General features: G+C 43.9%; 1 protein-coding gene across 1 annotated transcript in view; it reads left to right on the top strand.

Moving 5' to 3' along the window:
• Window positions 1-4,265: 4,265 nt before the first annotated feature.
• Window positions 4,266-27,924, top strand: part of klhl14 (kelch-like family member 14) — a 156,079-nt gene continuing 132,420 nt past the window's right edge. The window contains exon 1 of the mRNA XM_078217064.1: window positions 4,266-5,116. Within this exon, the coding sequence (XP_078073190.1) occupies window positions 4,266-5,116 (851 nt within the window). The remainder of the gene's footprint in view (window positions 5,117-27,924) is intronic.

Raw genomic sequence — 27,924 nt, 5'->3', positions numbered from 1 at the left:
GGACTGAATGAACAAAAGAAATATGGGCATACTGAACCCCTTGGTCACTGGATTGCTGCTGCAATTATGTGGGTAGGATTTTCAAAATCAGGTACATGCACTTACAATGAGGTCCAGATTGGAATTATCTATTAATTTTCTTAATATGTTTTTTTTCTGTGAGTCAAGGTATTTTTCATTGTTTTCATCATAAACCAGCTTCAGAAAATTGTTTGTGGACTTAACTATAGGCTTAACTATAATATAAACTGAAACAATGTGTGCTTAATTGCCACAGAACTTTATATACCTAACATGAAACAGAATCAATATTGCGATCAGCCAGTTAAACTTTTATATGCTGCAAATCAGATTATATTGGACTGCCACCTTCTAAAAAGGGGAAGCATTGGTTATTTTATTTTGCAATGGACTAGTTCCCTGCAGAAAACTCAGAAATGGGTGGGGATGGGGACAGAATTGGAGCAAGATAAATTACTGGAGTCAACTCATGGTCCAGAACAAAGCTCCTGCTTTTCCACCACTCACCCTTTTAGGAATGGTTGGAACAAAAACAGAAAATGCTGGAAAATCCCAGCAGGTCTGACAGCATCTGTGGAGAGAGAATAGAGCCAACGTTTCCAGTCTGGATGGCAACTCGAAACATTGGCTCTATTCTCTCTCCACAGATGCTGTCAAACCTGCTGAGATTATCCAGCATTTTCTGTTTATGCTTCAGATTCCAACATCCGCAGCATTTTGTTTTTATCTTAGGAACGGGTAGAGTTGTTTGGAAGTTCACGTGAAATCCAATCGGAGTTCCATTGTTGAGAAGCATCCTCAGAGTTCTTGGGAAGGATGCCACAAACACAAGCACACATGTCCACGTGTTTGAGGAGAGTAAGATTATTAATAGCAGCACTCTCACCCATTAAGTCGAGGTGTCGCCTGGGCTTTGGGGCGTGACTCTGATGTCACTCAGAGAACAACAAGACACCGAATCCAATTAGTCGGAGCAGGGCCTGCTCCTAGTGAGAGCTCTTCAGTCAGTGCCTCTGAGCATGAAGCAACTATAGATATGTATCTGCTATAATGGGTTGCAAAAAAAAACAAGATTATTAATTGGAACGATTCAAATCGAAGAGGAAATGTCTCACCAGTAACTTTCAGCACAACCTTTAGTATGTGGAGAGTTTGAAATTGCCTAAACTATTAAACTGGGCAAATCTATGTTTAAACCAGTGAGAAAATGATATTGCAGGCACAAAACCCCGGGATTTTCAGTTGGAACATTTAGAAGGATTCTTCACAAGCCACAAATTGAAGATTCTAGGCACTGGTCTAGAACAGGCAGTCACATTTCCGTGACGATCTGACACCTTAGATTTAGAAAAATAATACTTTGCCTACAGCATACGTTTCGAGTTGAGCCCAGTAGGTTAGAATTATGCCTGGGAGATTTCTTGACTACAGCCATCGACCCCCTCATGTAACTGTATCATTAAATATTTCTGATGCTTGTTTAGAATAATCGAGTGGTAACAACACCTCTCACACATATCCAGATCTAATTGCCACGAGATAAAATAATGTCGCCGAATTCCTAATTCGGTTAAGCTTTGTGTCGATTTAATGTTGACGCGGTTACTCCAGATATTTTTATTAAAAATTTAAATCGGCTGGGAACAGTGTTCGCAGACATCCATTGTAGGGCTTAACAGCCTATGGACCTCCTGCAGGAGTCACAACCTCAGGATGCCATTAATCCTAGAAAGCAGGAGAGAACATATTTTATGTCTTTAGACATTTACAGGACAGAATAAGGGCCGTTTTTAAGTTAGGAACTCCCAGTTCAATAAGAATCTGCTGCGGTCACAATTTGATGCAAGGCATCCTGATGTTTATCTGTGTGGAATGAGGAATTGAGTGTAAACGTCTTTCGGTGCAAGATAATGCGGCTGGAATCTATCAACAACATACATGAATAAAGTTGATCTATGCAGATAGATCACATCTTATTGGGACTCCAGGTCGTTAAACTGTAGCCCGATTCAAAACGGCTCCCTTTTCAAAAGTTTCACTTTTATATTCCTAAGTGATAATTGTTGGACATATTGTGGATTTTTCCTCAATGCTGATACACCGAAACTTAATGAATTTGGTTTGAGGGCACTGAAAGCACCAAAAGCAATGTAGCAGCATACCGAAAACTGATTTCTTTATTCTAAGGATGCTGGCAGTACAGCTGGTGCCTTTAAAACAGTGGGCCACCAATGTAACACACAGGTTCTGTGTTAATGTCCCAATAATATTCAATCCCATAGCGAGGAGACACACTCTGAGTTTATTTTTTGCCTTTACTTGGACACATTAAAAAGGTCATCCGATAAATATTTAAATGAGCAGGATAGGAGTAGGATAATAACTTCTGTGTTTTCATGTCGCAATGATGTTAGTGTAATATAAGCCAGGCTAATTCATTACAGCAGTGTTGGTTAGAAAATGTATGTCATATTTTGCAATTGAGAGAAGGGGAAGTCTTAATAACAAAATGTCAGTGTTACCAAGACATTAACAAGACAATCTGGTAATTTCCAACGGTCGTAATTTCAAGTGGATAATCATCTCTTTGTTTCAATGCATCAACAGTATTAATGGGATAGAATCGCGCGTAATTCATTACAGCAGACAGTACAGTGCTGGTTAGTCTGTGTGTCATCTCATGTAACTGCACAGGCAATAAAATGGTAAGAAAGTTTGTGCCATCATCTGAAGATTGCATTGTTCATCCACCTTCATAAATCCATGCATGTAAAAAGATGAGGAGAAAAATATTTTGTGGGACAGAGTCTTTTTTTCTCTCTCTCTCTGTGAGATATTCATTCACCCAGAGAGAGAAGCGTGGTCACAGAATTAGCAGTTTCAGCTCAGCAGAAGTCGCTAGGCTGTGAAGGAAAGAGAAATTGACTAATTAGCAATGCGCACTAAAACTTGACGGTTCTTTATAAAGGGACTGCTTTTCTAAGATGTTTGACTGCGCAGCCATTTACGCACGACAATTTTACAATAGCCTTGAGCCATAATTTTAAAACTCTCTCCAGCATCCAGCCCCTCCATGGTCACTCTTCACTGGCGATGCACGACCGTTTCTCTCCCCAACCGTGGATTTCCTATTACTCTTGTTACGACTCACTGAATCCCAGGCCCAAGGATAATGATGTGTTGTTTCTTGGTAGCATAATTTGTCACACGTACATTTTTTTGCGAAAGCTGCTCTCAGACTTCTTGCTGATGCTAATTCTGGAGACAGTATATCAAATGATGAACGACAAAAAAACCTCGCAAGCGTAACTGCTGAAGTTGCAACGCGTGGAGCTTGATCGGGTACGGATTTTACTGGGGGATCGAAGCAAAGAGAGAAAAAAAAAGGAGAGGGAGAAAAAAATAATATAAAAGTGGGGGTCTGATCGAAGTGGACGCTAGTTTGCAGCCCAGTGTATACAGGTAAGTTTGTGGCCTGTCTTGTGTTAGTGACGAGTGGCAAACACTGGGGAGATGAGGCTGTGACAGGTGCCTTGGTGAATAAACACCAGTGTGAGAATCCATAGGCAGGAGCTGGATTAGACAGGGGGCTACTGCTAAATTTGTTTTTTGAAAAAAGGAGAAGCGGGCATATAGCAAACACCGTGGAAGCTCCGGCAGCTTTAGTTAGTAAGGCGCTGCTTCGGATTTTTTTTTGAAGTTTATTTCTGTTAAGAATCTGACCCCTGACGTCTGCTATTCCACCCCCCTTCCGAAGCAAAACAACTACACGGGTCTTTATGTATTAACTGGTCGGGGGTTTTAACATCATGAGGAAACATGAAACTTTAACTGTTTCGTTTGTGGTCTGCTTTAGAGCAGGGAAAATAAACCTCGAACACAAACGGCACTTGCCATTTATACCTGCTATATTTCTATAATGTTTATTAGGATCAACACACGATGACTTAGACTCGCACTAACTGTGTGCTGATTAAAATGTGCAGGCTGAACAAATAAAAGATAATAGGGTGAATTAAATCAAAGATAACGTTAGCGCCAGGGTTTTAGCCACGGAGATATTTCGCCTATAACATTTTGTAACAACAACGAAACATTTTTTTCTCTCTCTTTTAATGGAGTGTTGGTTTGAGAAATCTGGCTTTACTTACATGGAAATGTTTGTCACGGGAGGGGGAGAAATGCCTGTGAATCTGACTGTGTGAAATGTGTGCCCTTTCAGGAGGTGTCCAAAGTTAGATACCATGTCAAGATCTGGTGACAGGACGTCCACCTTCGACCCTACCCACAGTGATAACCTCCTGCATGGCCTCAACCTTCTGTGGAGGAAGCAGCTTTTTTGTGATGTGACTCTGACAGCCCAGAGCCAGCAATTCCATTGCCACAAAGCGGTGCTGGCTTCCTGCTCCCAGTATTTCCGATCGCTTTTCTCCAACAACCAGTGCAAAGAGAGCACGAACGAGCCGGGCAGCCGGACCCCTTCCTCCCCGGCCGAGGACATCTCCAGGTCCATCAATAACATCGTGCTCCAGGGCTGCTCGGCCACCGGCGTGTGCCTGGTGCTGGAGTACATCTACACGGCCAACATGACACTGTCTCTGGACACGGTGGAGGACGTGCTGTCGGTCAGCAAGATCCTCCACATCCCCCCCGTCACCAAACTCTGCGCCCAGTTCCTCAACGACCAGATCTCCATGCAGAACTACAAGCAGATCTGCCAGATCGCCGCCATCCACGGGCTGGACGAGACCAAGAAGCTGGCCAACAAGTACTTCGTGGAGGACATCCTGCTGCTGAATTTCGAGGAGGTGTGCGCCATGATGGACTCGATGCCGCCACCTGTAGAGTCGGAGCTGGCTCTCTTTCAGATGTCCGTGCTCTGGCTCGAACACGACCGGGACACTCGCATGCAATACGCCCCGGAGCTGATGAAGCGGCTCCGCTTCGCCCTCATCCCCGCCACCGAGCTGGTGGAGAGGGTGCAGTCGGTGGATTTCATGCGCACCGACCCGGTCTGCCAAAAGCTGCTGCTGGATGCCATGAACTACCACCTGATGCCCTTCAGGCAACACTGCCGCCAGAGCATGGCCAGCAGGTGAGAACACTCTCTTATACACATCTCAGTGTGCAAACTCTGACTGCAGGGGCATGTATTTGGATTTGCGTTGACCTTAATCTCAGGCTCTCTCCCTGGAAAGCAAATTAAAACTCATATCTGTAAAACAGAAAACCCTCTAATTATAAAACGAGCCAGTTAAACTCGGGTCACCTCATTCATCGCCCCATTGAGGGAAAGATCAACTTTCAAATTAACTTTCTTCATTCATCAGGGCAGTGCCAATCTTCAACTGATGAGTCCAAGACGCTGGGAAGGCGTTACCCACTGGAAGTAATCCATTCCTCCAAACGCCCTCACTACTCAACAATATATCCCCCAGTGGGTTTGTGATACTTGAGATTTGGGGGATGTGGCATGAGTTTAGTATTTGTGATCGGGCTAGCTGAAGGTGGACCACTAGGCAGCAATAAGAACTCATCACCCCTTCCCTACATCAAAAAATTAGACCTGCTCAAATGTTCAGGCCCCCTTTTCAACATCTCTAACCTGGAGGGATTTATCCTTTCTCCAAATGGTCCAGTTGAATGGTCCTGTGTCCAAATGTGCCAGTGGTGGGGTCCATGAATAAATAAGCCATGTTCTCAATAATTAATTCTATAAATGTATATATATATATCTATATGTAGAGAGACTGAATTTCCATAATGTGATTCTGTGTTGACTGAACTCCGCCCGCTCTAAGTAACTCTTGAGACCCATGTGTTGAATAGATATTGGAGCTTTAATCATGGTGCAAATGATTTGAGGCAATTGAGGCAGTAATAACAGGCAATTTGTGCTCTAGGTTTTAGCAGAAGAAGTGCTAAAATCCAGCCTCGTCTACAAAAATTATGGAAAGACACATACCTGACATGAATTGCTAGTGTCAGATCAGGGTTGCATCCCCTCTACAGTGTTTATTTGCTTTCTGTGACACAGCATCAGAGTATCAGATCTGAGGCAGAACAATGAAAGCTTCTGAGGTTCAATCATAATCCTCCTGTATTATATATACAGCGTGTGATGTATTTCCTAGTAATGCATTGCTGAAAGAAACCTGATGATAGTCTGATACACAAGCACATAGTATCATGTGACACTGAATCTTCAACTCCTATATCAGGACTATTGTTAGTCTTTCACCTACAACATTCTTCTGCACAACACTAATGACATACACATTATATTTATTAAAATAATTTAAAATGCTAAAAATAAAATCAGTTGCACCCATAAAGAATGACAAAAGACTGACAGAATTTTTTTTTTCTGTATTCATCAATTGCTTGAGTTTTGAAGTAGTTTGTGAAAATACATTTGTGACGTATTGTAGACATCCAATATCCCTTATTTATTCTTACCGGCCATGTAATTGCAATCAGACAGTGACAGTTACAAGAATCACTATATTATTAATTTGATGATTCTGTGAAGAAAGGTGTCTGCAAAGTATGGTCATGGCATTTACTTGGCATAATCCAATCTTGAATATAACCTTCAGACTTCACACAGCTGCATTCTATTCATTGACAACTCATTTTAAAAATTATTTTGTCTTGCACCATGACTCTGAAAATAAGAAATCATTTTCACTGTTCTGACACCAATGTGTGATTTGAATTATTAGATCATGGTAAAACCCAAGTCAGTGGTGTGATTGCCTAACAGATTGCTGTGATCATGCAGGATCTTTCATCCTCAGCTCTGTTTAACTGGTGAACCTGGTTAGATAGTAATTGGTATGCACCCACTAAGTAGCATAGACTTGGTTTCAAATTTTTAATTTTCTGAAATAACTTTAAGTGGCTGTGGAACAAAGGCATATATTGGGGTACTACCAATTAATGCTTCCTTTCAAATGTAAAATTGAAGAAATGGCCCCACAGAAGTACCGTGTGTGTAAGCAGCATATTGGGACACAATAATGCTCTGGCATGTGGGATTGCACCTGTAATCCTCCTCAGGCTGCGTCTCAAATCTGAGTTACGTCGCTGAAAGAGGCACTGAACAGAGGGTCTCTACCATGGGGGGAAGAGAAAATCAAAGCAAGTTGTGTCCAAAGCATTGTGCTGAATTTCCCAGTAGCCTGTGTTCCATTCATTGAGACATGGAAACAGGTCAGCCACTGTGCTCTCAATCATAGACGATACATGTCACACAGAGGTCAGGAGAATGGGCAAGGAGGAAAATAACCTTTCAAAAGCTTCATCCTCAAAATAAAAATGATCTAATAACAATAATCACTATGGTAACCCCACTTGCCTCCCAAGTGTACACATGCCTGCTGGTTCATTATTATCTAATTGCATGGGTGATAGTGTTATTTTCAGTATTCTCAATACTGTGATAACTACCTGCAGTGATGCTAAAACATGATTTTCCCACAGGTAGTTATCCCATAACTGGCAGCATTGTGTGGCACATTGTAGAATAGATTATAACAGTCCTGCTGCATTGTTTTACAAAACAAACAGAACACATTCTGGTTTTTTTTTGGAACACTGAAGAAAGTGTGATATGTCAAGACATCTATGGAAATAAGGAAGGAGAAGCCCAAACAAGAACTATGTATTGAAACGAATATCAACTTCTGGAATGCGCATTCTTTGGTTTAATTCACTTTTGTGCCACAAAAGCATAACTCACTTATCTTTGCATCATTAGCCAGGCATTTCCCTTCATACTCGTGGATTTATATCAGTAATGCACTGCCAGGGTTGTGAAATGTACTATTTATTATCTGAGACAGTGTAAAGCAGCATTTGATGAGGTCACCTTTTTCATTGGAATTAACTTTTTCTGATGTAAAATTATGCTGATCTTATCGGTATTTAACTGTAAGATGAACAGTGAACAAATATCCAAAACCATGCTGTACTGAATTTCAAGTCATTATAAGCTGTTTAAGTGGGAACAGTTTGAGTAACTTTATTTTATTCATTTGTAGGATCTGAGTGTCACTGACAAGGTCAGCATTTATTACCCATCCCTACTTGCCTTTGAAAAGGTGGTGGTGAGCTGCCTTCTGGAACCACTGCAGTCTGTGTGGTGAAGGCACACGTAGAGAGCTGTTTGGGAGGGCGTTCCAGGATTTTTTTCGAGGTGACAATGAAGAAATGGTGATTTAGTTCCAAGTTAGGATATGTTTGACTTGGATGGAACTTGAAGGTGGTGGTATTCCCATATTCTGTTGCCTTTGTTCTTCTAGGTGATAGTGGCCCTGCATTTGGAAGGTACAGTTTAAGGAAGCTTAGGATTTGCTGCAGTGCATCTTTTAAATGGTATATGGTTGCCATCATGTATCAGTGCTGGAGGAGTGAATGTTTAAACTGGTACATGGGCTGTTGGTCAAGTGGTTTTTTTTATTTATTCATTCACAGGATGTGGGCATTGCTGGCTCGGCCAGCATTTATTGCCCATCTATAATTGCCCTTCAGAAGGTAATAGTGAACTGTCTTTTTGAATTGAGCTGCAGTCCATGTGATATAAGTACACTTACAGTGCTGTTAGGAAGGGAGTTCCAGGATTTGGACCCAGCAATAGTGAGGGAACGGTGATATAGTTCCAAGTCAGGACAGTGTGTGACTTGGAGTGGAACTTGAGGAGCAGTTGTTCCCAGCTATCTACTGCCTTTGTCTTTCTAACTGATAGAGATAGTGGGTTTGGAAGGTGCTGCCTAAAAAACCTTGGTGGGTTCCTACAGTGTCTCTTGTAGATGGTACACACTGCCTACACTGTGCATTGGTGGTGGAGGGAATGAATGTTAAGGTGTTGAATGGGTTGGTTTGTGCTGGACGGTATTAAGCTTTCTGAGTACTGTTGGAGCAACACTTATCCAGGGGAATGAAAAATATTCCATCATACTCCAGACTTTTGCCTAATGGATGGTGGACAGGCTTTGGGGAGTCAGGAGGTGGGCTACTCACCACAGAATGCAGCCACAGTATTTATATCATTGGCCCAGTTAAGTTTCTGATCAATAGTAATGCCCAGAATGTTGAAGGTGGGGTGATTCAACAATGGTAAATGCCATTGAACATCAATGGGAGATAGTGAGAGTCTCTCTTGTTGGAGATTTTCTTTTCTTGCACTTGGTTGGCACAGCTATTACATACCATTTAACATCCCAAGCCTAAATGTTGTCCCACTCTTGCTGCATGTGGACATGGACCGCTTCAGTATCAGAGAAGATTAAAGAAATCGCACATGGTACTCAACATTGAGCAATCATAAGTGAACATCCCTACTTTTGACATTATGATGGGGGGGTGGGAGGAAATTGATGAAGTTGCTGAAGTTGGTTGAGCCTCGGACACCACCCTAAGGAACTCCTGTAACAATGCCCTGGGACTGAGATGATTGACCTCGAACAATCACAACCATCTTCCTTCCTGCTAGGTCTGACTCCAACCAGGATAGAGCTTTCCCCCCTGATTCCCATTGTCTTCAGCTTTGCTCAGACTCTGAAAAACAAAGAACCTAAGAAATAGGAACGAGAGTAGGCCATTTGGCCCCTTGAACCTCATCCAACATTTAGTAAGATCATGGCTGATCTGATCATGGCCTTAACACCACTTTCGTGCCTGCCCTCTTTAATCCTTGACTCCCATATTGATCAAAAATCTGTCCAACCCAATCCATTCAATGATCGAGCCCCACTGATTTCTGTGGTAGTAAATTCCAAAGACTAATGAGTAAAAAAAATAAATTCTCCTCATCTCAATCTTAAATGGAAGACTTCTCATTTTTAAACTTTGCCCCCTAGTTTTAGATTCGCCTACGAGGGCAAACATCCTCTCCGCATTTACCTTATCAAACCCCCTGAGATTCTTACTTGTTTCAATAAGATCACCTGTCGTTCTGCTAAACTCACATGAATAGAGGCTGAACCTGTTCAACCTTCCTTTTGTGTCACACTTGGTCCAATGCTGTCTTGATGTCAAGGACAGTCACTCTCAACTCACCTCCAGAATTTGGTTCCTTTGTTCATGTTTGGACCAAGGCTGTAATGAGGTCTGGAACCAAATAGCCTTGGTGAAATCCAAACTGAGCTAAGTAACTGTCATTTAATAGCACTCTCAATTATACCTTCTATCACCTTGCTGATGATAGACAGTAGACTCATGATGTGGTAATTGGCTGAATTAGATTTGTCCTGCCTTTTGTGGATAGAACATACCTGGACAGTTTTCCACACTGTCAGGTAGATGCTGAATGTGGCAGAGCTATGACCTGACCTGTAGTTGTGGGGTCACTTAGCTTTACTTACAGCATGCTACCTCCACTATTAGGGTGCATGCAGTCCTGTTAATATGTTAAGAAATATGAGCAGGATTAGGTCAGCTGGTCCCTCAAGACACACCACCATTCAATAAGATAATGGCAGATTTGATTGTGGCTTTAACTCCCAATTTTCTGCCTGCCCCCCAGCATAACCTTAAAAATCTATTCTGAATCTATTCTATTTAGCATGATAATCGTGCCATCCAACACCATGGAGAGTGCCCTCTGCAAGGACTGCACATTTATCACTTCTATCAATACTGTCAAGGGTAGGTCCATCTGTGACATGTAGATTGGTGAGAACAGGGTCAAGTAGGTTTTTGTCTCATTGGTTCTTCCACCATCTGCTGCAGGCACATGTTGGCAAATATATCATTCAGGACTCGGCCAGCTTCGTAGGTGGAGGGGCTTCTGAGCCACTAATAGGGATGGATGTAGAAGTCTCCCACCCACACTACATTCCGTGTCCTGTGCTATCCTTGCTGCTTCTTCCAAATGGTGTTCAACATGGAGGAGTACTGATTCATCAGCTGAAGGAGATGGGTGGGTAGTAATCAGCAAGACGATTCTTTGCCAATTCTTGACCTGATACTAAAGCCACTGTTGAGGCCACTGAGAGCCATTGCTACCCGACTGCATGCCACTGTGCCACTACTTCTGTTCATTCGGTCCTATCAATGGGACAGGACATACCCAGGTGTGATCTAGGATGTTGACTGCAAGGTATGATACTGTGAGAATGACAATGTCAGGCTGTTGCTTAACTAGTCTGTGGGACAGCTCTTTCAATTCGACCATAAGTCCTCAGATGTTAGTGAGGAGGCCTGTGCAGGGTCAGCTGGGCAGAATGTGCCTTTGATATTTCCGGTGCCTCGGTGGATGCCAGGCCATCTGTCAGGTTTTATTCTTATTTACCTTTTCTATAATGTTTGTTACAACTCAGTGACCCCCAGTTATAATGATTTCAGTAGTAAGACTGAAAACTTAGGTACTTACTTAAAGAATAAAACCACAATGTTTAATGGTCATAACAAAATCATTGTACTACACAAATCCCAAAGAGCGTGAATACTAATAACTGCACTTTGGGCTGGGTTTTCTAGCCCTGCTTGTCACTAGGATCATCCTGTCCCGAGGGAAGTCAATGGACTTTTGGCTGGGCCACCCCATCCCTTGCAGTGGATCCTGTCATGGTGGAACTGGATAATCCTGGCCTCTACCCTAAATAGTCAGTTAAAGTAAAGATATGAAAGGTATAATGAACATTGTCCTCTAAACCGAACTTCTTAACTCAAATTTCCTTCCACACCCATTTGACTTACACAAGTCAGAGATTTGTCAGAAATTAGAAAATTAAGCACTTTGTCTGAGTACTGTTTCAAAGATTTGTATGAGAGCTAAAACTTCTTTGGCCCTCCGCTTACTTCTGGCAAGGATTTTCCATCAAACCTTCTCCAACCATCCCACATTTGTAGACTCCTTAGGCAACACAGGTGTCATTAGCATCTTAAGTATAGTCACCTTGGGTCAGAACTCTCCTGGTTTCAATGTTCTTTAGCTCTGGAATCTTACATCTAGGAATTCTATCTTTTCAGCTTGGCTATCCCATAAGTCCAACCCACTGTTAGCAGAGTCCTTCAGCTATGTAGGGTTTTAACCCTTTTAGCCAGCACACAGAATCTCAACTGAATTTGGCTTGAAGAAATGTTCCCTGCAGCCAGTTTTGTCTAAGCTAAACTAAACTGCTTGAAAACAGAACCATATCCAGGAATCTATTCCCCTTTGTAATTAATTTATTGTTTACCCTTTTCCAACAGTTTTAAAATCTTCCATCCACTTGATCAGTTTCTGGAAGCAAGTTGCTTTTTACAAAAAAATAATTTTTCAGAAAAACTTGATTCTTAAAGGGACCATCGCTCCAACATAAACTATAGGTTTTTCCCCAAAAGTATATAGGAGATCAGTTATCTCTTCTCAAAAGAAAAAATGTTTGACTGAAGTAGGGAGTTTTTAACAACACTTTAAACTGCTACACATTTTAACATGTTAAATACTTTAGCAACTATCATATACAATGCACACAATAATACACTTCCTATAGTTTAATTGTGCAGAGGTCTTGTGGCGCAGTGGGTAGCATCCCTCCCTCTGAGCCAGAAGCCCTGGGTTCGAGTCTCACCCCAGGACCTGATGGTCAAAGAAAGCCCGTTCATATTGTGGTCAAACATGCGTGTCAACCTGCAAATCCTTCCAACATGCCAATGGCTGGTAATAAGAGTGGAAGTGATGATTGATGTGGAGTGGTGCCCCCAAGCTATAAGCCCCTAGTGACAGACTAATCACCTGATCCAGGAATAACTAGCTATAGAAACAGATTAAATCCTGCCTTGGTGCGCCACTAGGCATGGGAAGAGAATTGGAACAGTTTAATCAAAATTCAAATGTTCGACATCTTGTGATCTCAGGTCCTTGATCCAATGATCATTTAAACAGAGGGACAGATTATGTCCAAAACATTTGGCAAATAAATAAGTTTATAAACCTCCATTATGCAGCTTTTAAAATAAATATTTAATCTCTGAATAAAGCATCTGCAATTATGTTGTTCCTTCTTGCATCATGAATAATTTTAAAGATAAATGGTTGCAGTAGCGTAACTCCAATAAAATAAGTGGAGATTCTTGGTCCGGAATTACTCTAAGAACATGAGTGGATTACAATCACTGTCTCTCTGGCAATTCGGAAATGTATATCTCAAACTGTTGCAGAGCCAAAACAAAGCTTAATGTTTCCTTTTCAACCATTTTTAACCACCTTTTTTCAGCAAGGATTAAGTTTTATCGAGAAAGAATTGACTGGATGCTCTGTGTTAACATCATCATCTTGTAAGAAGATGGCTGCAGCACACACATCTTGAGTATCAATTGCTATCTTGAATGGTTTGCTGAAATTTGGAACAGAACATTGACTATCACAAAGGTATTCTCCTGCACTCCCTATTGTATCAGGGTTGATCCTTTGGCTGATTGCTAATGGTAGAGTGAGGGACATCCCATGCCATGAGGTCACAGATTATGGTTGATTGACGATGATGGCTGCCCAGCTTTGAGCTGTTAGATCTGTTGTGAATATATCCCACTTAATACAATGATAGTGCCACACAAAGCAATGGACAGTATCTCAATGTGAAGACAGGACTTTGTCTCCACAAAGACTATGTGGTGATCACTCTTACCGATAATATCATGGATGGAGGCATCTGCAACAAATCGATTGGCGAAGGTGAGGTTAAAGATATCCTAATGGAGAGTTTTAAAGTTATGAAAGGTTTTGATAGAGTGGACACAGATAGACCTGGATTTTCAGGCAAAATTTCCCGGTTCCACAAACTCATCTGGGGGAAAGTGGCCCAAAATCTCCATTCCGCGGTGATGGGGTTTCTTCGGAGTCAGGTCAAGCAACCCAGAATGAATGTGGAGGATGCCAGGCATAGACGTGGGCTGGGTGGAAGGCCTGTCTTGGTACACCGCCACAGTATCATGGTTTAGAGAACCCTCCAGCGCTCACTCCCTCACACCTCCCACACTCCCCATCCATGCCAACCCATGCGACCTCATGCCCCCCATCAACCCCATGACCTCTCACACCCTCCATGCTAACATATTCCCCTCTGCCCACCCCTTCCCATGCTTCCTCATCCTCTATATGCCAACCTATGCTCTTCACCCACACCATGGCCTTCTATAGCACCTATGCAAACTTAAATGTCAACTCATGCCAACCCTTGTCCCCCTCCCACCCCCCTTTTCCCTACACTCAAGACGCCAATGCATCCAGTATCCATCATGAACAGACAGACCTGAGTGTCATCTGGGTACCCCACCTGGGCCATTTGCTTTCCAGGGTTGATTTTCGAGAAGGCTGTTCTGACATCGGCAATGGTGACCTCTGATACAGGTTCATCCAAGGCCTCTGGAATGGAGGGGGTGCCCTTGCTGACCTCTTGCTCAAAACGGACATAGAGTGCACTGAGGTCATCGGGGAGGGATGCATTGGAGCCGACAATTTTTCCTGCCTTTATCTTGTAGCCTGTTATGTCTTGCAGACCTTACCATAGTCGACGGGAGTCCGTGGTGCTCACCTGGGATTCTAGTTTGGTCTAGTGCTGTCTTTTAGCATCCTTGATGGATCACCGCAGATCATATCTGGCTTTCTTGTATAGACAGTAAGAGTTTTAACAACACCAGGTTAAAGTCCAACAGGTTTATTTGGTAGCAAATACCATTAGCTTTCGGAGCGCTGCTCCTTCGTCAGATGGAGTGGAAATCTGCTCTCAAACAGGACACAGAGACATAAAATCAAGTTACAGAATACTGATTAGAATGCGAATCCCTACAGCCAACCAGGTCTTAAAGAGACAGACAATGTGAGTGGAGGGAGCATTAAGCACAGGTTACAGAGATGTGTATTGTCTATAGACAGGACAGCCAGTGAGATTCTGCAAGTCCAGGAGGCAAGCTGTGGGGGTTACTGATAGTGTGACATAAATCCAACATCCCGGTTTAGGCCGTCCTCATGCATAGTATAGGTCATGTATAGGTCAGGGTCACCTGACTCGAACGCCTCATACCTGGACTTCAGCAGGGAATGGATATCCCTGTTCATCCATGGTTTCCGGTTGGGAAACAGGCAGATTTGCTTTTTTGGCATACAGTCTTCTACACATTTACTAATGAAGTCAGTTACTGTCGTGGCATACTCGTTCAGGCTGGTTGCAGAGTTTCGAAATACTGACTTGTCAATAATAAATCAAATCAAATCAAATCATAGAATCATAGAATCATAGAAACCCTACAGTGCAGAAGGAGGCCATTCGGCCCATCGAGTCTGCACCGACCACAATCCCACCCAGGCCCTACCCCCACATATTTTACCCGCTAATCCCTCTAACTTACGCATCCCAGGACTCTAAGGGGCAATTTTTTTAACCTGGCCAATCAACCTAACCCGCACATCTTTGGACAAATGAAAAGCACCAGGACCCATGCTGAAGGTTCCAAGTGTCTATTACAGACTTTATTCAAAAAATACTCTCATTCATAAAAGCCCATTTACTACATTTAAACTCCTTCAACTACATTATCCCTTATAACAACAAACAATTAATTCAATTTTATAACCCTGAATAAAACAAGCAATGGAATTCCTAATCTGACTTGAAAGATTTCATAACCAAATGGAGCTGTCAATTGTGAAACAGGAGGCACCCTGCTGTGATAATGGATTGTTGTAAAATCAGTCATGCAACACTAATTCAGTAGTGGTAGTCTTAAGGCTAATGCCAATGGATAAAGTGCCATCCCTAGTCAATCTGTCCTGCTGGTGGAACAGGACATACCGAGGGAAGATGATGAAGCTATCCAGGCCAATCAGCTGTTTCTTGTCTAGTGCCTGTGACTGCACTCCCTCTGGAGAATTAGTGCAGGCATTTGGATTAGTAGTCCAGGAACATTACCACAATGCCAGTCCCCCCCCCGCCCCGCTCCCTTCCCCCTCCAATATTTTCAAGTCAAGACAAAATAACTTCAATCTTTAGTAATTAAACTTAGAAAATGTTATTTTTTTATTTCTAAGAGAGTAGGTGTGTTCTCAGTCATTCAACAACCAAGTCTTCAGAAAGCTGGATTTTTTCCTTGTTAGACATGACCACAGCACTAAAAGTCCAGTAACCTTGCTTACCCTCAGGCTGTGCAGTAATGTAATATGAGTCGTATGTGAAAATACATTGCTGTGACAGTGAATGGAGAACTAGTTCCTGTTATCTGTTGACTGAACTTTACACCATATTTGGTTCCTTCTTCCAAGATATTTTCTTCTCAACGATTAAAAGTGTTTGAAGAGAATGGATACACATCTGAGCTAGTTATGCTCAGAATGTTGCAGTACTTTTGGAAACAACACAAAGTTCACAAACTGTGACTTTTGAGAGTTAACCAACCTTTTTGTTAACGCAAACATTGATGCCTTGTTCATTTGGCCTGAACAACCTTTTACTGGGCTGAAATTTGTTTTGTGATACAGTTCAGCTCTTTTTGCTCACATTATCTAGAAAATTTACACTTCATTATTCCCTAAACTGGCCTTAAGAAAGTTGGTATGGAAACCTCATGTAATATTCAAACTTGACAATCCTTTTAGAAGCAGCGAGTCTGAAGTATCTTTGCTGATTTAGGCAAGGAACACTGGTAGCATTGTCAACTAACAGCAAACCAGGTCATGTATAAAGCTCTGCCAAACTATAATGTAACACACTATTAGCACTAACCATGACAATTAGATGTCACTGCAGATTGGAAATGGACAAAGCCTCAGTTAACCACTTTGTCAGATATGAAACTGGCAATCGAAGCAGTTTGAGGATTGGGGATCCAGATAAGTAATTGGATCCTTCTGTTGCATTATCTGATTCTACTTGTAATATGGCAACATTTCAATTTAAAATGACAATCATGTTACACTCTATTTAAAGTACAGTTTTAAATAAGTCAGCATATTGATTAATACCAGGCTGGAGTCCAATAAATATATTGTGCAATTCTAGGGCAGAATTATTCAATAACATTGTGTCAAAGTTCACAATTACAAGTAGTGTCTTGCTTGAGTGGGACTCTCATAAATTGCGCCACATTGTGATGGAATTTGAGCTCTTCTCTGCAATCCCCTTTTAATCAGGTCCTGAGTTTAACCATGTGGAAAGTTAGTGAGTGAAGGTGAGGTTTTTCTCAACAGGGTGGAGAGACAAGCATGAATGTTCCTCCCAATATGCACCAGCTACAGACAGGCAATGGCAAAAGCCTGGGAGAATTCTTTCAGATGGACAGAAGGAGACTACAGAAAAGAAAATGCCTCAGTGCTGTCTGTGTTTCTTCTCCTTCTTTATCTACAGCCATTTACCCTGTTGATCCTCTCCTACCTTCTTTATTCTGGTGTTTTCTTTTGCTCTTTTTATCTAATAAAGACTTGCCCAGATGAGGATGTTGCTGGTACCAGACTTTACCTCTATTTCCTTTCTCTCTCCGTTCTCCAGTGAAAAAAAGCACGTGGGAGCTATTAGGAGGCACTGCTGTTTCACCATCATTGTACAAATGGAATGTCTCTATCAAAACTAAAGATCCTGTTACTCAAACACAATATTGCACCTTGGATGCTGGGGTTTCACTCATAATATAGCTCTCACTTTCTGCACAGGAGAGCGAGAGAAAAGGGAATAGGGTTGAATGGGGAGGTAGTGACTTAGTGGTATTGTCACCAGACTGGTAATCCAGAGACCCAGAGTAATGCTCTGGGGACCCGGGTTCGAATCCCACCATGGCAGATGGTGAAATGTGAATTCAATAAAATTCTGGAATTTAAAGTCTAATGATGACCATGAAACTGCTTTCGATTGTTGTAAAAACCCATCTGGTTCACTAATGTCCTTTAGGGAAGGGAATCTGCCATCCTTACCTGGTCAGGCCTAGATGGGACTCCAGAGCCACAGTAATGTGGTTGACTCTTAAATGCCCTCCGGGATGGACAATAAATGCTGGACCAGCCAGCGACGCCCACATCCCATGAACAAATTTTTTAAAATCCAAATATCACTGCAATTCAGTTTTGTCTGAATGAAACAAGATCACTTACAAATGAAAAGTAATTACGATGACACACCAATTCTGCCCCAAATTTTATTTTATAGAAGTGTAAAGCATAAAGTTATAAATGCATCACAGATAACAAAAGTTCTCATGATGCAGCACAGCAGAGTGCCTGACTGATGTAGAAATTTCTGAGTAATCGATGTGCACGTCCCTCCCCTGGAAAACTTTCATTTTTGACTCTTGCAGTAAATTTTGTAGTAATGTTTTGTAGATGGTTTTACGCATACAACAATAAATCATGACCTGCAGATATATGATTTAAATCAACATTATTATAAGAGAGATTATAAAGATGGCACAGTAGCACAGTGGTTAACACTGTTGCCTCAGTGCCAGGGACCTGGGTTCAATTCCGTCCTTGGGTGACTGTGTAGAGTTTGCATGTTCTTCCTGCGTCTGCATGGGTTTCCTCCAGGTGCTCAGGATTCCTCCCACAGTCCAAAAATGTGCAGGTTAGGTGGATTGCCCATGTCCAAAGATGTATAGATTAGGGGGATTGGTGGGGTAAATACCTGGAGTTGCAGAGATAGGGCAAGGGTAGGCTTGGGTAAAATGGAGGGTCGGTGCAGATCTGATGGGCTGAATGGCCTCCTTTTGCACTGGAAGGATTCTATGAGATGGGAAGAAATATATGGCACCGGCTATGAATATATGGTACATGGTGAAGAATACAATGCGTAGATACTACAGGCACTAAAATATACCTACTTACCCAACAGTTTCAAATTCAATGTCTTGACAGAGTTTGCTGAATCTGATAACAAAATTTGGACAACGTATTGAAATAATATAAGGAAATAGCAGCTGGCAATAAATAAACCTCTCTCCTCCAGAGACAGTGGCATCTAGATCTTCCCAAGGTGTGAAATGTTAACAGGTTGTTCAATTGACAGTAACCTCCAAAAACAGTAAAGATCTGACTTGTGTGATCAACTTTATTGTAACTTATTAATCATTACAAGGTCAGGTAGAGAAAGTTAATGGATGGATCAGAGTGGATGATCTCCAGTCAGATTATGTAGCTAAAGACAGCTGCCTTAATTGCACTCTTGATAGTTTGTCTCCAAGAAAGCACCAAATACTTTAATCTGACACTCATAATCTTGTCTTGAGAGATTTATTTTTAAAGGTGAGCATTAATTTTGTTTCTTCTAGTAACTTACTGGAATATAATAGCATCATTGTGGCCTGAAATTTAATAAGTCAAAACCGCTGTAGAGTGGTGAGATCCAGGGCTGGATTTAACGTTCACCATGCAGATCCTGCCGACTGATTGCAGAACTGGTGGAAAATCCATGTTGGTTCAGAGGGGAAGACTGAACCAAATGAATTGCCTCTCAGGCATTTAACTGGCCAGCATCAAGCCTCCCCTGGGATATAGGACCCCAGTGGCAGAAATCTCACCTGCCAGCCAATCAGAGACCAGCATCTCTATGGTCAGGAGCACCACTGAATGGGGTGATAGCTGCCATTAATACAGTGAGACCTTCGACAGAGATCATTGTGGGATCTCTGGAGAGAGGTGAGTGGGCCGGATTAGGGTTCACAGGGTTGGAAGTGACCAGCAAAGGGTGGGGAGGGGGTTGGATGCAAGGGCAAAGGGGTGGCTCTCAGCGGGTAACCCCCTTCCCCATGCTAGGTCTCATGGTCAGATATTAAATGCCTTTGAAAGAGGGTCTCCCTAGGATGCAGCTGTGAAACCCAACAACCTTTGCTGGGCAGCCTATCGGCAGCACTGGAAACCCAGGCGAGTTTGGGGCAATTGCTGAGCCACCATTGAATTCCATGGGCTCTGGGATAATGACCTTTAATTGGCTTGTTAATGAGCCTTATTAGTCAGGGGCGGGTTCCCCAAGTTAGTCCATTCCCACTGTTGACTAAAGGGGGGGGGGTCAATTCTCTTGCCCACGGGAGTGGGATGCATGGCCTGCCCCTCAATTGTGCTGGCCCACCCACCTCGCCTGCTCTAGTGGACTGCACCAAATCCAACCCCTAATGTGCTGTGGAATATCAACCACTACATTATTCCCAACCTTGGCCATGTCTTTAAATTGCACATGGAAAAGTGCACGGGTACTTCTGAGGAGGAATCAGAAACATTGATTTGTCCAAGCCCAATTGTTGATCCATTTTAAAAAGGTTAAATGAATGCTTTAATGAACTGCTACTTTCAGGATGGTACTGGTACGATAGAATCATCTTTGCACAAAAAGTTTAAAAAGAGGGGAGCAGTAAGAGCCGCCTGAATGAAGATTCTTCTTATGATTAATGAAGCCGAATTTGACCTGATCTGACGTTTAGCGAGATTATTGATGACAGGGGACAAAGTGTTCTGTGCTGACCTAAAGGTTATTTGTTGAAATATGTTTATTCTGACAAGAAGAACAATTGTAATGTTGCCCAGATCTGTGGATTCGTGCTGATAAGCCTTTCACCAAATACCAAAACAGAAAAGTTGTCACCTCGTAAAGAAGGAAAGACTGGGCAGACTGGGCTTGATTCCACTGGAGTTTCGAAGAGTGAGGGGTTGGCCTGATTGAAGTATATAAAATCCTGAGCGGCCTTGACAAGGTGGGCATCTTGTGTGTGAGTCCAGAATGGAGGGGAACTATTAGTTGTCCAAAATTAGGGGTCACCCTTTTAGGGCAGAGGTGAGGAGATTTCTTTTTCTCTCAGAGGGTTGTGCGACTTTGGAACTCCCTGCATCAAGGCTCATTAGATATTTTTAAGGCAGAGGTAGATAGATTCTTGTTAGGTGATGGAATCAAAGGTTATAGGGGGTAGATGGGAATGTGGAACTCGAAACATAAACAGATCAACCATAATCTTATCGAATGGTAAAATAGGCTAGAAGGGCCGAATGGCTTATTTCAACTCCTAATTTGTACATTTGTATTTTTGTGGAAGCAAAATACTGTGGACACCAGAAATCATTATAGAAAAATACAAGAAATAATCAGCAAACTGGCAGCATCTATGGAGAAAGAGATCTGAAATGCTGGGCGGAATCTTGTGTCCTCCCCCATGGCAGTTTTCCACATCCACCCTAGTTACATCTGTGGCAGGAAGTCCCATGAACGATGGCCTAGTGGTATTATCCCGTGGAGCCGATGGCCTAGTGGTATTATCACTAGACTGTCAATCCAGAAGCTCAGCTAATGTTCTGGGGACCCGGGTTTGAATCCTGCCACAGCAGATGGTGGGATTTGAATTCAATTTTAAAAAGTCTGGAATTAAGACTCTACTGACTACCAGGAAACAATTGTCAATTGTCAGAAAAAAACCCATCTTGTTCACTAATGTCCTTTAGGGAAGGAAATCTGCCGTCCTTACCTGGTCTGGCCCACATGTGACTCCAGACCCACAGCAATGTGGTTGACTCTCAACTGCCCTCGGGTGACTAGGGATGGGCAGTAAATGCAGGCCAGCCAGCAACGCCCGTGTCCCATGAATGAATAAAAAAAAACATGCCCACCCTTCTGCCAATTGAGGCCCTTAAATGCGTAATTAGTGCCCCCTTAAGGACCTCATCCCTCTGTCACTGGTATCAGCCCAACAAAGGTCAGGGGGCTCACCGGGGCGGGACCAAGACAGGCACTGTCGTATTTGCCTCTGGGCTCCTGGGGAGATCCTTCCTTCATAGATGCTCAATTCTTCATGAAGAGATTTGATATCAGGAAGGGAGGAGGAGCCTTTTTGAGAGCCAACTTCTGTCCTTGTGGCCATCCCTACTTCCCCCCTACCTCACGACCCTTACCCATCATCTGCCACCTGTACCTAGGTCCCTCCTTGATGTGAGGTCTCTGGAGCATGTTGTAGTGGCAGCAGCCTCCGTCTACCTGGTGATGCCGCTGTGTACAGAAGACCTACTGGCCTCTGATTTTCTGACACCTCTTTGCAGATTGGATCCCCACCCCTGGGGTCCTTGATCCTGGGGGTAGTCCTGCCACTGGCCTGAGTGGCACAAGTGACGATGGGCATTCTGACTGGCTGAGGCCCCATCGCTTCCAAAAGATTTCAACTGTTTTTCTCTCCAGGCCTGCTGCGAATTTCCAACATTCTCTTTTTGTATTTAAGATGTCACTTCTTCTCATCTGATATCAAGCATCATTTCTTAAAAAGTAAACTGACAAATGTCTGCAGGGAGTTCATCTTCAGGTAACTAAACAAAAATAATTGTCAATATATCTGTTTGAAGAATGTAGTGTTGTTACAGTGTAGTGAAGCAACACGCTGGTGTTGTGAATTACTAAATAGTAAGTGGAACAAACTACGATAGATAAAGACTGGAGTGGCAGTTCAGAGACAACAGATCCCGGCAGACTTAGGCACACGCACTGGCTAGGAAAGGGCCGCACATGCACAGTTCGTCCATTTTTACATCTTCAGGCCAGGAATTTGCCCTTGCACATGGGCAGAAGGGAAAGAAAAGGAGATGAAGAAGTGAAACTGTGTGAAAAGCAGATCAGGTTACCTAAGCAGGAGTGCCATTTGAGAGAAGGTGTCTGATGCGCGATTAAATCACTCGGGAGGCTAGATTGTACCTGGGAAATAAAGGCTTTTATTACTGACAAGAATGGAGCACACTATATACAATACAATCCCAGACTAAAGGGTCACCAGGCAGTGCAGTGACCTTTATACTTCCCCTGGTAGGCGGAGCCAACTGGAGTGTACCACAGAACAATATCAACAGGTAGAACAGCCCAACCCTAACACCAACAGTAATTACAGTAACATAACTACCAACCCCATAGTGTTGACCATCCATGGCTCAGCACTCATAGTGGTGACCAACTATGGTTCACCGCATTCACCCCTCCTTTAAAAACAAAGGCCGGTGAGGCAAAAAAAACCAGAGCAACAGTTCATATAATCACAAGTTCAGTCGTATTGGAGGACCGCACCGTCTCTGCGACCTCCTCAACACTGGCGGTAACGCCGGTTCTGGTGACCGTGGTGACCTTCTCTCCAAGGCGGTGTCCAGTGACTCCTCCAGTTCCTCACGGACAGGTGGACCACGAGGTGGCGACAATCTGCTGGACTCGAGCACGCCTCGAGGTGGTGACAATCTCCTGGACTCAGGCAAGCTGTACACGGGAGTAAGAGGATTAAGTGATGGTCCCGATACTGCCCGCGCCGTGTCAGGAGGGGAGATAAGGGTCGGGGGGTCCCTAACTAGGGGTGTGGGAGCGACTGGGGTGTCCAAGTCTCCTGCTGGCGCCAGATCTCTAATAGAGACCGTGTCCTCTCGCCCGTCAGGATATGCCACATAGGCATATTGAGGGTTGGCGTGGAGGAGATGGACCTGTTCAACCAAAGGGTCGGACTTGCGGGTCCTAACATGCCGCCGCAGGAGGACAGGTCCTGAGTGCGTCAACCAAGACGGTAATGAGGTCCCAGAGGAAGACTTCCTAGGGAAGGAAAACACCCTCTCATGTGGAGTAGCGTTGGTTGCCGTACACAGGAGTGAGCGGATAGAATGGAGTGCATCAGAGAGTACCTCTTGCCAACGGGAGACTGGAAGACCTTTAGACCTCAACGCCAGTGAGACAGCCTTCCAGACTGTAGCATTTTCTCGTTCAACCTGTCCGTTACCCCTAGGGTTGTAACTCGTAGTTCTACTTGAGGCAATCCCTTTTGAGAGCAGGTATTGCCTCAAGTCGTCACTCATGAATGACGAGCCCCTATCACTGTGGGTATAGCTGGGGTAACCGAACAGGGTGAAAAGATCCCGTCATGCTTTAATGACCGTGGCAGTGGTCGTATCAGAACAGGGAATGACAAAAGGGAATCGTGAGTACTCGTCAATCACATTGAGGAAGTACACGTTCCGATCTGTCGAAGGAAGGGGGCCCTTAAAGTCCACATTCAGTCTTTCAAAAGGGCGAGTGGCTTTAATGAGGTGTGCCCTGTCAGGTCGGTAGAAGTGCGGTTTGCATTCAGCACATACCTGGCAGCTTCGGGTTATGGACCTGACATCCTCCACTGAGTAGGGTAGATTCCGGGCCATTACGAAATGGAAGAGCCGAGTGACCCCCGGATGGCAGAGATCATTGTGGAGGGCCTGTAATCGATTCTCCTGCACACTTGCACATGTTCCATGCGACAGGGCGTCTGAAGGCTCATTGAGCTTCCCTGGATGGTACATGATATCATAATTGTAGGTGGAGAGTTCGATTCTCCACCTCAAGATTTTATCATTTTTGATCTTACCCCGTAACGTGTTGTTGAACATGAACGCCACGGACCGCTGGTCCGTGAGCAGGGTGAATCGTTTTCGCGCCAAGTAATGGCGCCAATGCCAAATGGCCTCCACAATGGCCTGGGCCTCCTTTTCCACCGCAGAGTGTCAAATTTCGGGGCCTTGGAGGGGGCGAGAGAAAAAGGCGACGGGCCTGCCCGCCTGGTTAAGTGTGGCGGCCAAGGCGAAATCCGATGCATCACTCTCCACCTGAAAGGGGATGGACTCATCAACAGCGTGCATCGTGGCTTTCGCGATGTCGGCTTTTATCCCTTCAAAGGCTAAGCGAGCCTCTGTTGCTAGGGGAAAGGAGGTAGACTTGATGAGCGGACGGGCTTTGTCCGCGTAATTGGGAACCCACTGTGCATAGTATGAGAAGAAGCCTAAGCATCTTCTCAGTGCTTTGATGCTAGTGGGCAGGGGAAGTTCCAGTAGGGGACGCATACGGTCTGGATCAGGGCCAAGGACCCCGTTTTCCACCACATATCCGAGAATTGCTAAACGGCGCTTGCGAAATACGCACTTCTCCCTGTTGTAGGTCAGATTCAGGCGAGACGCAGTGCGTAAAAATCTAAGGAGGTTGGCATCTTGGTCCTGCTGGTCATGGCCGCAGATAGTGACGTTATCCAGGTACAGAAAGGTAGCCCGCAGCCCGTTTTGGTCCACCATTCGGTCCATTGCACGCTGGAAAATGGCTGCGCCCATGGATCGCACGTGGTCGGTGTCGCTAAAAGTGGCGGCCCCTGCAGGTCGCACATGTCTTGCGTCTCCGTCGTCAGGAATGGCGGCGCTTTGGAATTGCACGTGGTGGAAGACCTCGAAGACGCTGGAGACAAGGAGACAGCCGCACTGCTATGTTTGGAGAGTGGTTTGGTCCTGCAGACTTTGGCATAATGCCCTTCCTTTCCGCACGCGGAGCACAATACCGTTCTGGCTGGACATCGTTGCCGAGGGTGTTTCACCAATCCACAGAAGTAACACCGCGGGCCTCCTGGAGCTGCCGCCGTTGTCAGGTCCGAGGTTGGGAACACAATCTCACAGTTTTTCGGAGCCGCTGAATAAAGCAGAGTCGGTGGCTGTACTTGCCACGATGTTCCCACGTGGTCGGTGGGGTACGTTTCTAGGCTTCTGGAGGCCGTCTCCATAGCGTCAGCCAATTCTACTGTCTTAGCGAGGTCTAGATTACCTTGCTCTAGCAGCCGGAGGCGAATGTACGACGAGCCGATTCCCGCCACGAACGCATCGCGGATCAAGTCGCTCGTATACTGGGCCGCCGACACTGACTTGCAATTGCAGGCTCTGGCTAGCTGCTGGAGTTCACCCAGGTACTGTTCTGTCGTTTCGCCGGGCTGCCGCCGTCGAGTGGCTAGAAGGTGCCGAGCATGGATCTTGTTTGGCGGTTTGTTGTACCGCTTCTTAAGTAGTTCGATGGCCCCTTTGTAGTCTTGGGCATCGCAGATTGCTAAGTATACGGTGTCGCTTAATCTCGCGTGGAGGACCCGCAGTCTATCGTCGTCGTTTTGAATGGCTGTTGAGGCATCGATGTAGTCTTGAAAACACTTTAACCAATGGTCGAAAGTGTTCGACGCTCCTGCCGCACGTGGATCTAAAGTAAGCCGATCGGGTTTCAACATTTGCTCCATGGTTTTCAAAATTTTGTCAGCAATAAAATTGATGTGCGATTAAATCACTCACGAGGCTAGATTGTACCCGGGAAATAAAGGCTTTTATTACTGACAAGAATGGAGCACACTATATACAATACAATCCCAGACTAAAGGGTCACCAGGCAGTGCAGTGACCTTTATACTTCCCCTGGTAGGCGGAGCCAACTGGAGTGTACCACAGAACAATATCAACAGGTAGAACAGCCCAACCCTAAATCCAACAGTAATTACAGTAACATATCTACAAACCCCATAGTGCTGACCATCCATGGCTCAGCACTCATAGTGGTAACCAACTATGGTTCACCACAGTGTCCCAGGGAACAAGAAACTGGGCAGGGGACTGGAAGAAGGCCCCAAAGTAAGAAGCAGGTCCCAAACCAGATAAAACATTTTACCATATTTATTTTGCACTCTAATATTCAGGGTAAGTATGAGCTACACGTGAACCACGGGCCATGGTCATCCACTACACAATCAAAATAACAAATGCAGCCAAAGCAGATTTTATAGATTTTTCAAAACCCACCCAGACACTTGTCTCACTCTCATGAGGTGTTCTAATCTTCACATTTGAAGAACTCGTCTTGGAATTCTCTCAAAAGGTCACACCCACTTGGACAACTTCAACAGGAATCCACCTCCAGGAACAGAAAGAAGTCCCAGAATACAGTCCCAGGTAAGAGGCAAGGGCAGAGGTCAGAAACAGACCACGTAAAGTTAAGTTGATATAATAGAGCAGAGAACAAAGCTCCAAGTTAACTAAAGTGCTGCGAAGAGCAGACTTGAAGTGAAGGTGGCTCAAGGAAAGCCCTGAAGATCCGAAAGGGCAGCCAAAGGTTGGTGACTCCATAATGAGGGTCGTAAGAGCTAAGGTACTTTTTGACCAGTGATGTTCTGCTTGGCACAACATCTGAAAGTGTTTCAGCAAGGTGAAATGTGAGTGTACTTGGAGATCGAGGGGAACAGAATCTGGAAAGGCCAGATTGAAACCCTGAGCTGGATTGTTGTTAAGTTATCCAAGTGGGTGTAACTTTTGGAGAGATTTCCAAGGTGAGTTCCTCAAATGTAAAGATTGGAAACCCTCATAAGAGTGAGGGTGGGTGGTTGAAAAATCTGTAGAATCTGCTTTGTTTGTATTTGTTATTTACTTTGGATTGTGGTGTGTCTGACCACGGTTCACTTGTTGGTTCACATGTAGCTCATATTTACTCTGAATATTAGAGCATAAAATAGATATGGTAAACTGTTTTATCTTTCTGAATTTTTATGTATCTGTGAAGATATAGCTGAGGTGAAGTAACAATGAATATTTGAATCATTTTCTTATGTTTGTATTGAGATCTTTTTGTTTGGTGTCATATCGTTTATATTTTTTGTTTAATAAATATTTTTTCTTTGTCTTAAAAGTTCATCAGCAGATTCCTGTGAATTTGCTCAGTAACCTACCTTCATTGTTTCTAAAAAAAAAGCTAAAAGTTAGTGTCTATCAAGCCAAGTGTCATCTGAGATCTGACTTGTCCACTTGTAACATAAGCTGGGATCATAACAAAGGATTTACAAGAGCATCCACAATGCCCAATGACATACCATCGCATGCTAAAGGAAGGAAGGGAAGATTGGAGGCGTCTCCCAGGTTGACTGCAGTGTATTTAGGATCATAGAATCATATACTGCAGAAGAGGCCCTTTGGCCCATTGAGTCTGCATTGACACACGCATCCTAATGCTTGGATCAAAAGTGGCATGGGAAAAGCTGTGGGGGGACATATTTCCTGGCATTCATGGTCAAAAGGAAAAGAGAGGCGTATGTTAGGTCCAAGCAGCTAAAAACGGAGGGAGCTCTGGAGGAGTATAATGAAAGTAGGAAAATACTCAAACGGGGAATTAGAAGAGCAAAAAGGGGTCACGA

The sequence above is a fragment of the Mustelus asterias genome, chromosome 7 (assembly GCF_964213995.1).
Source record: "Mustelus asterias chromosome 7, sMusAst1.hap1.1, whole genome shotgun sequence".
In the NCBI taxonomy this organism is placed as follows: Eukaryota; Metazoa; Chordata; class Chondrichthyes; order Carcharhiniformes; family Triakidae; genus Mustelus; species Mustelus asterias.
Note: the sequence above shows the minus strand (reverse complement) of the source record. Positions and strands in the feature narration are given on the sequence as shown.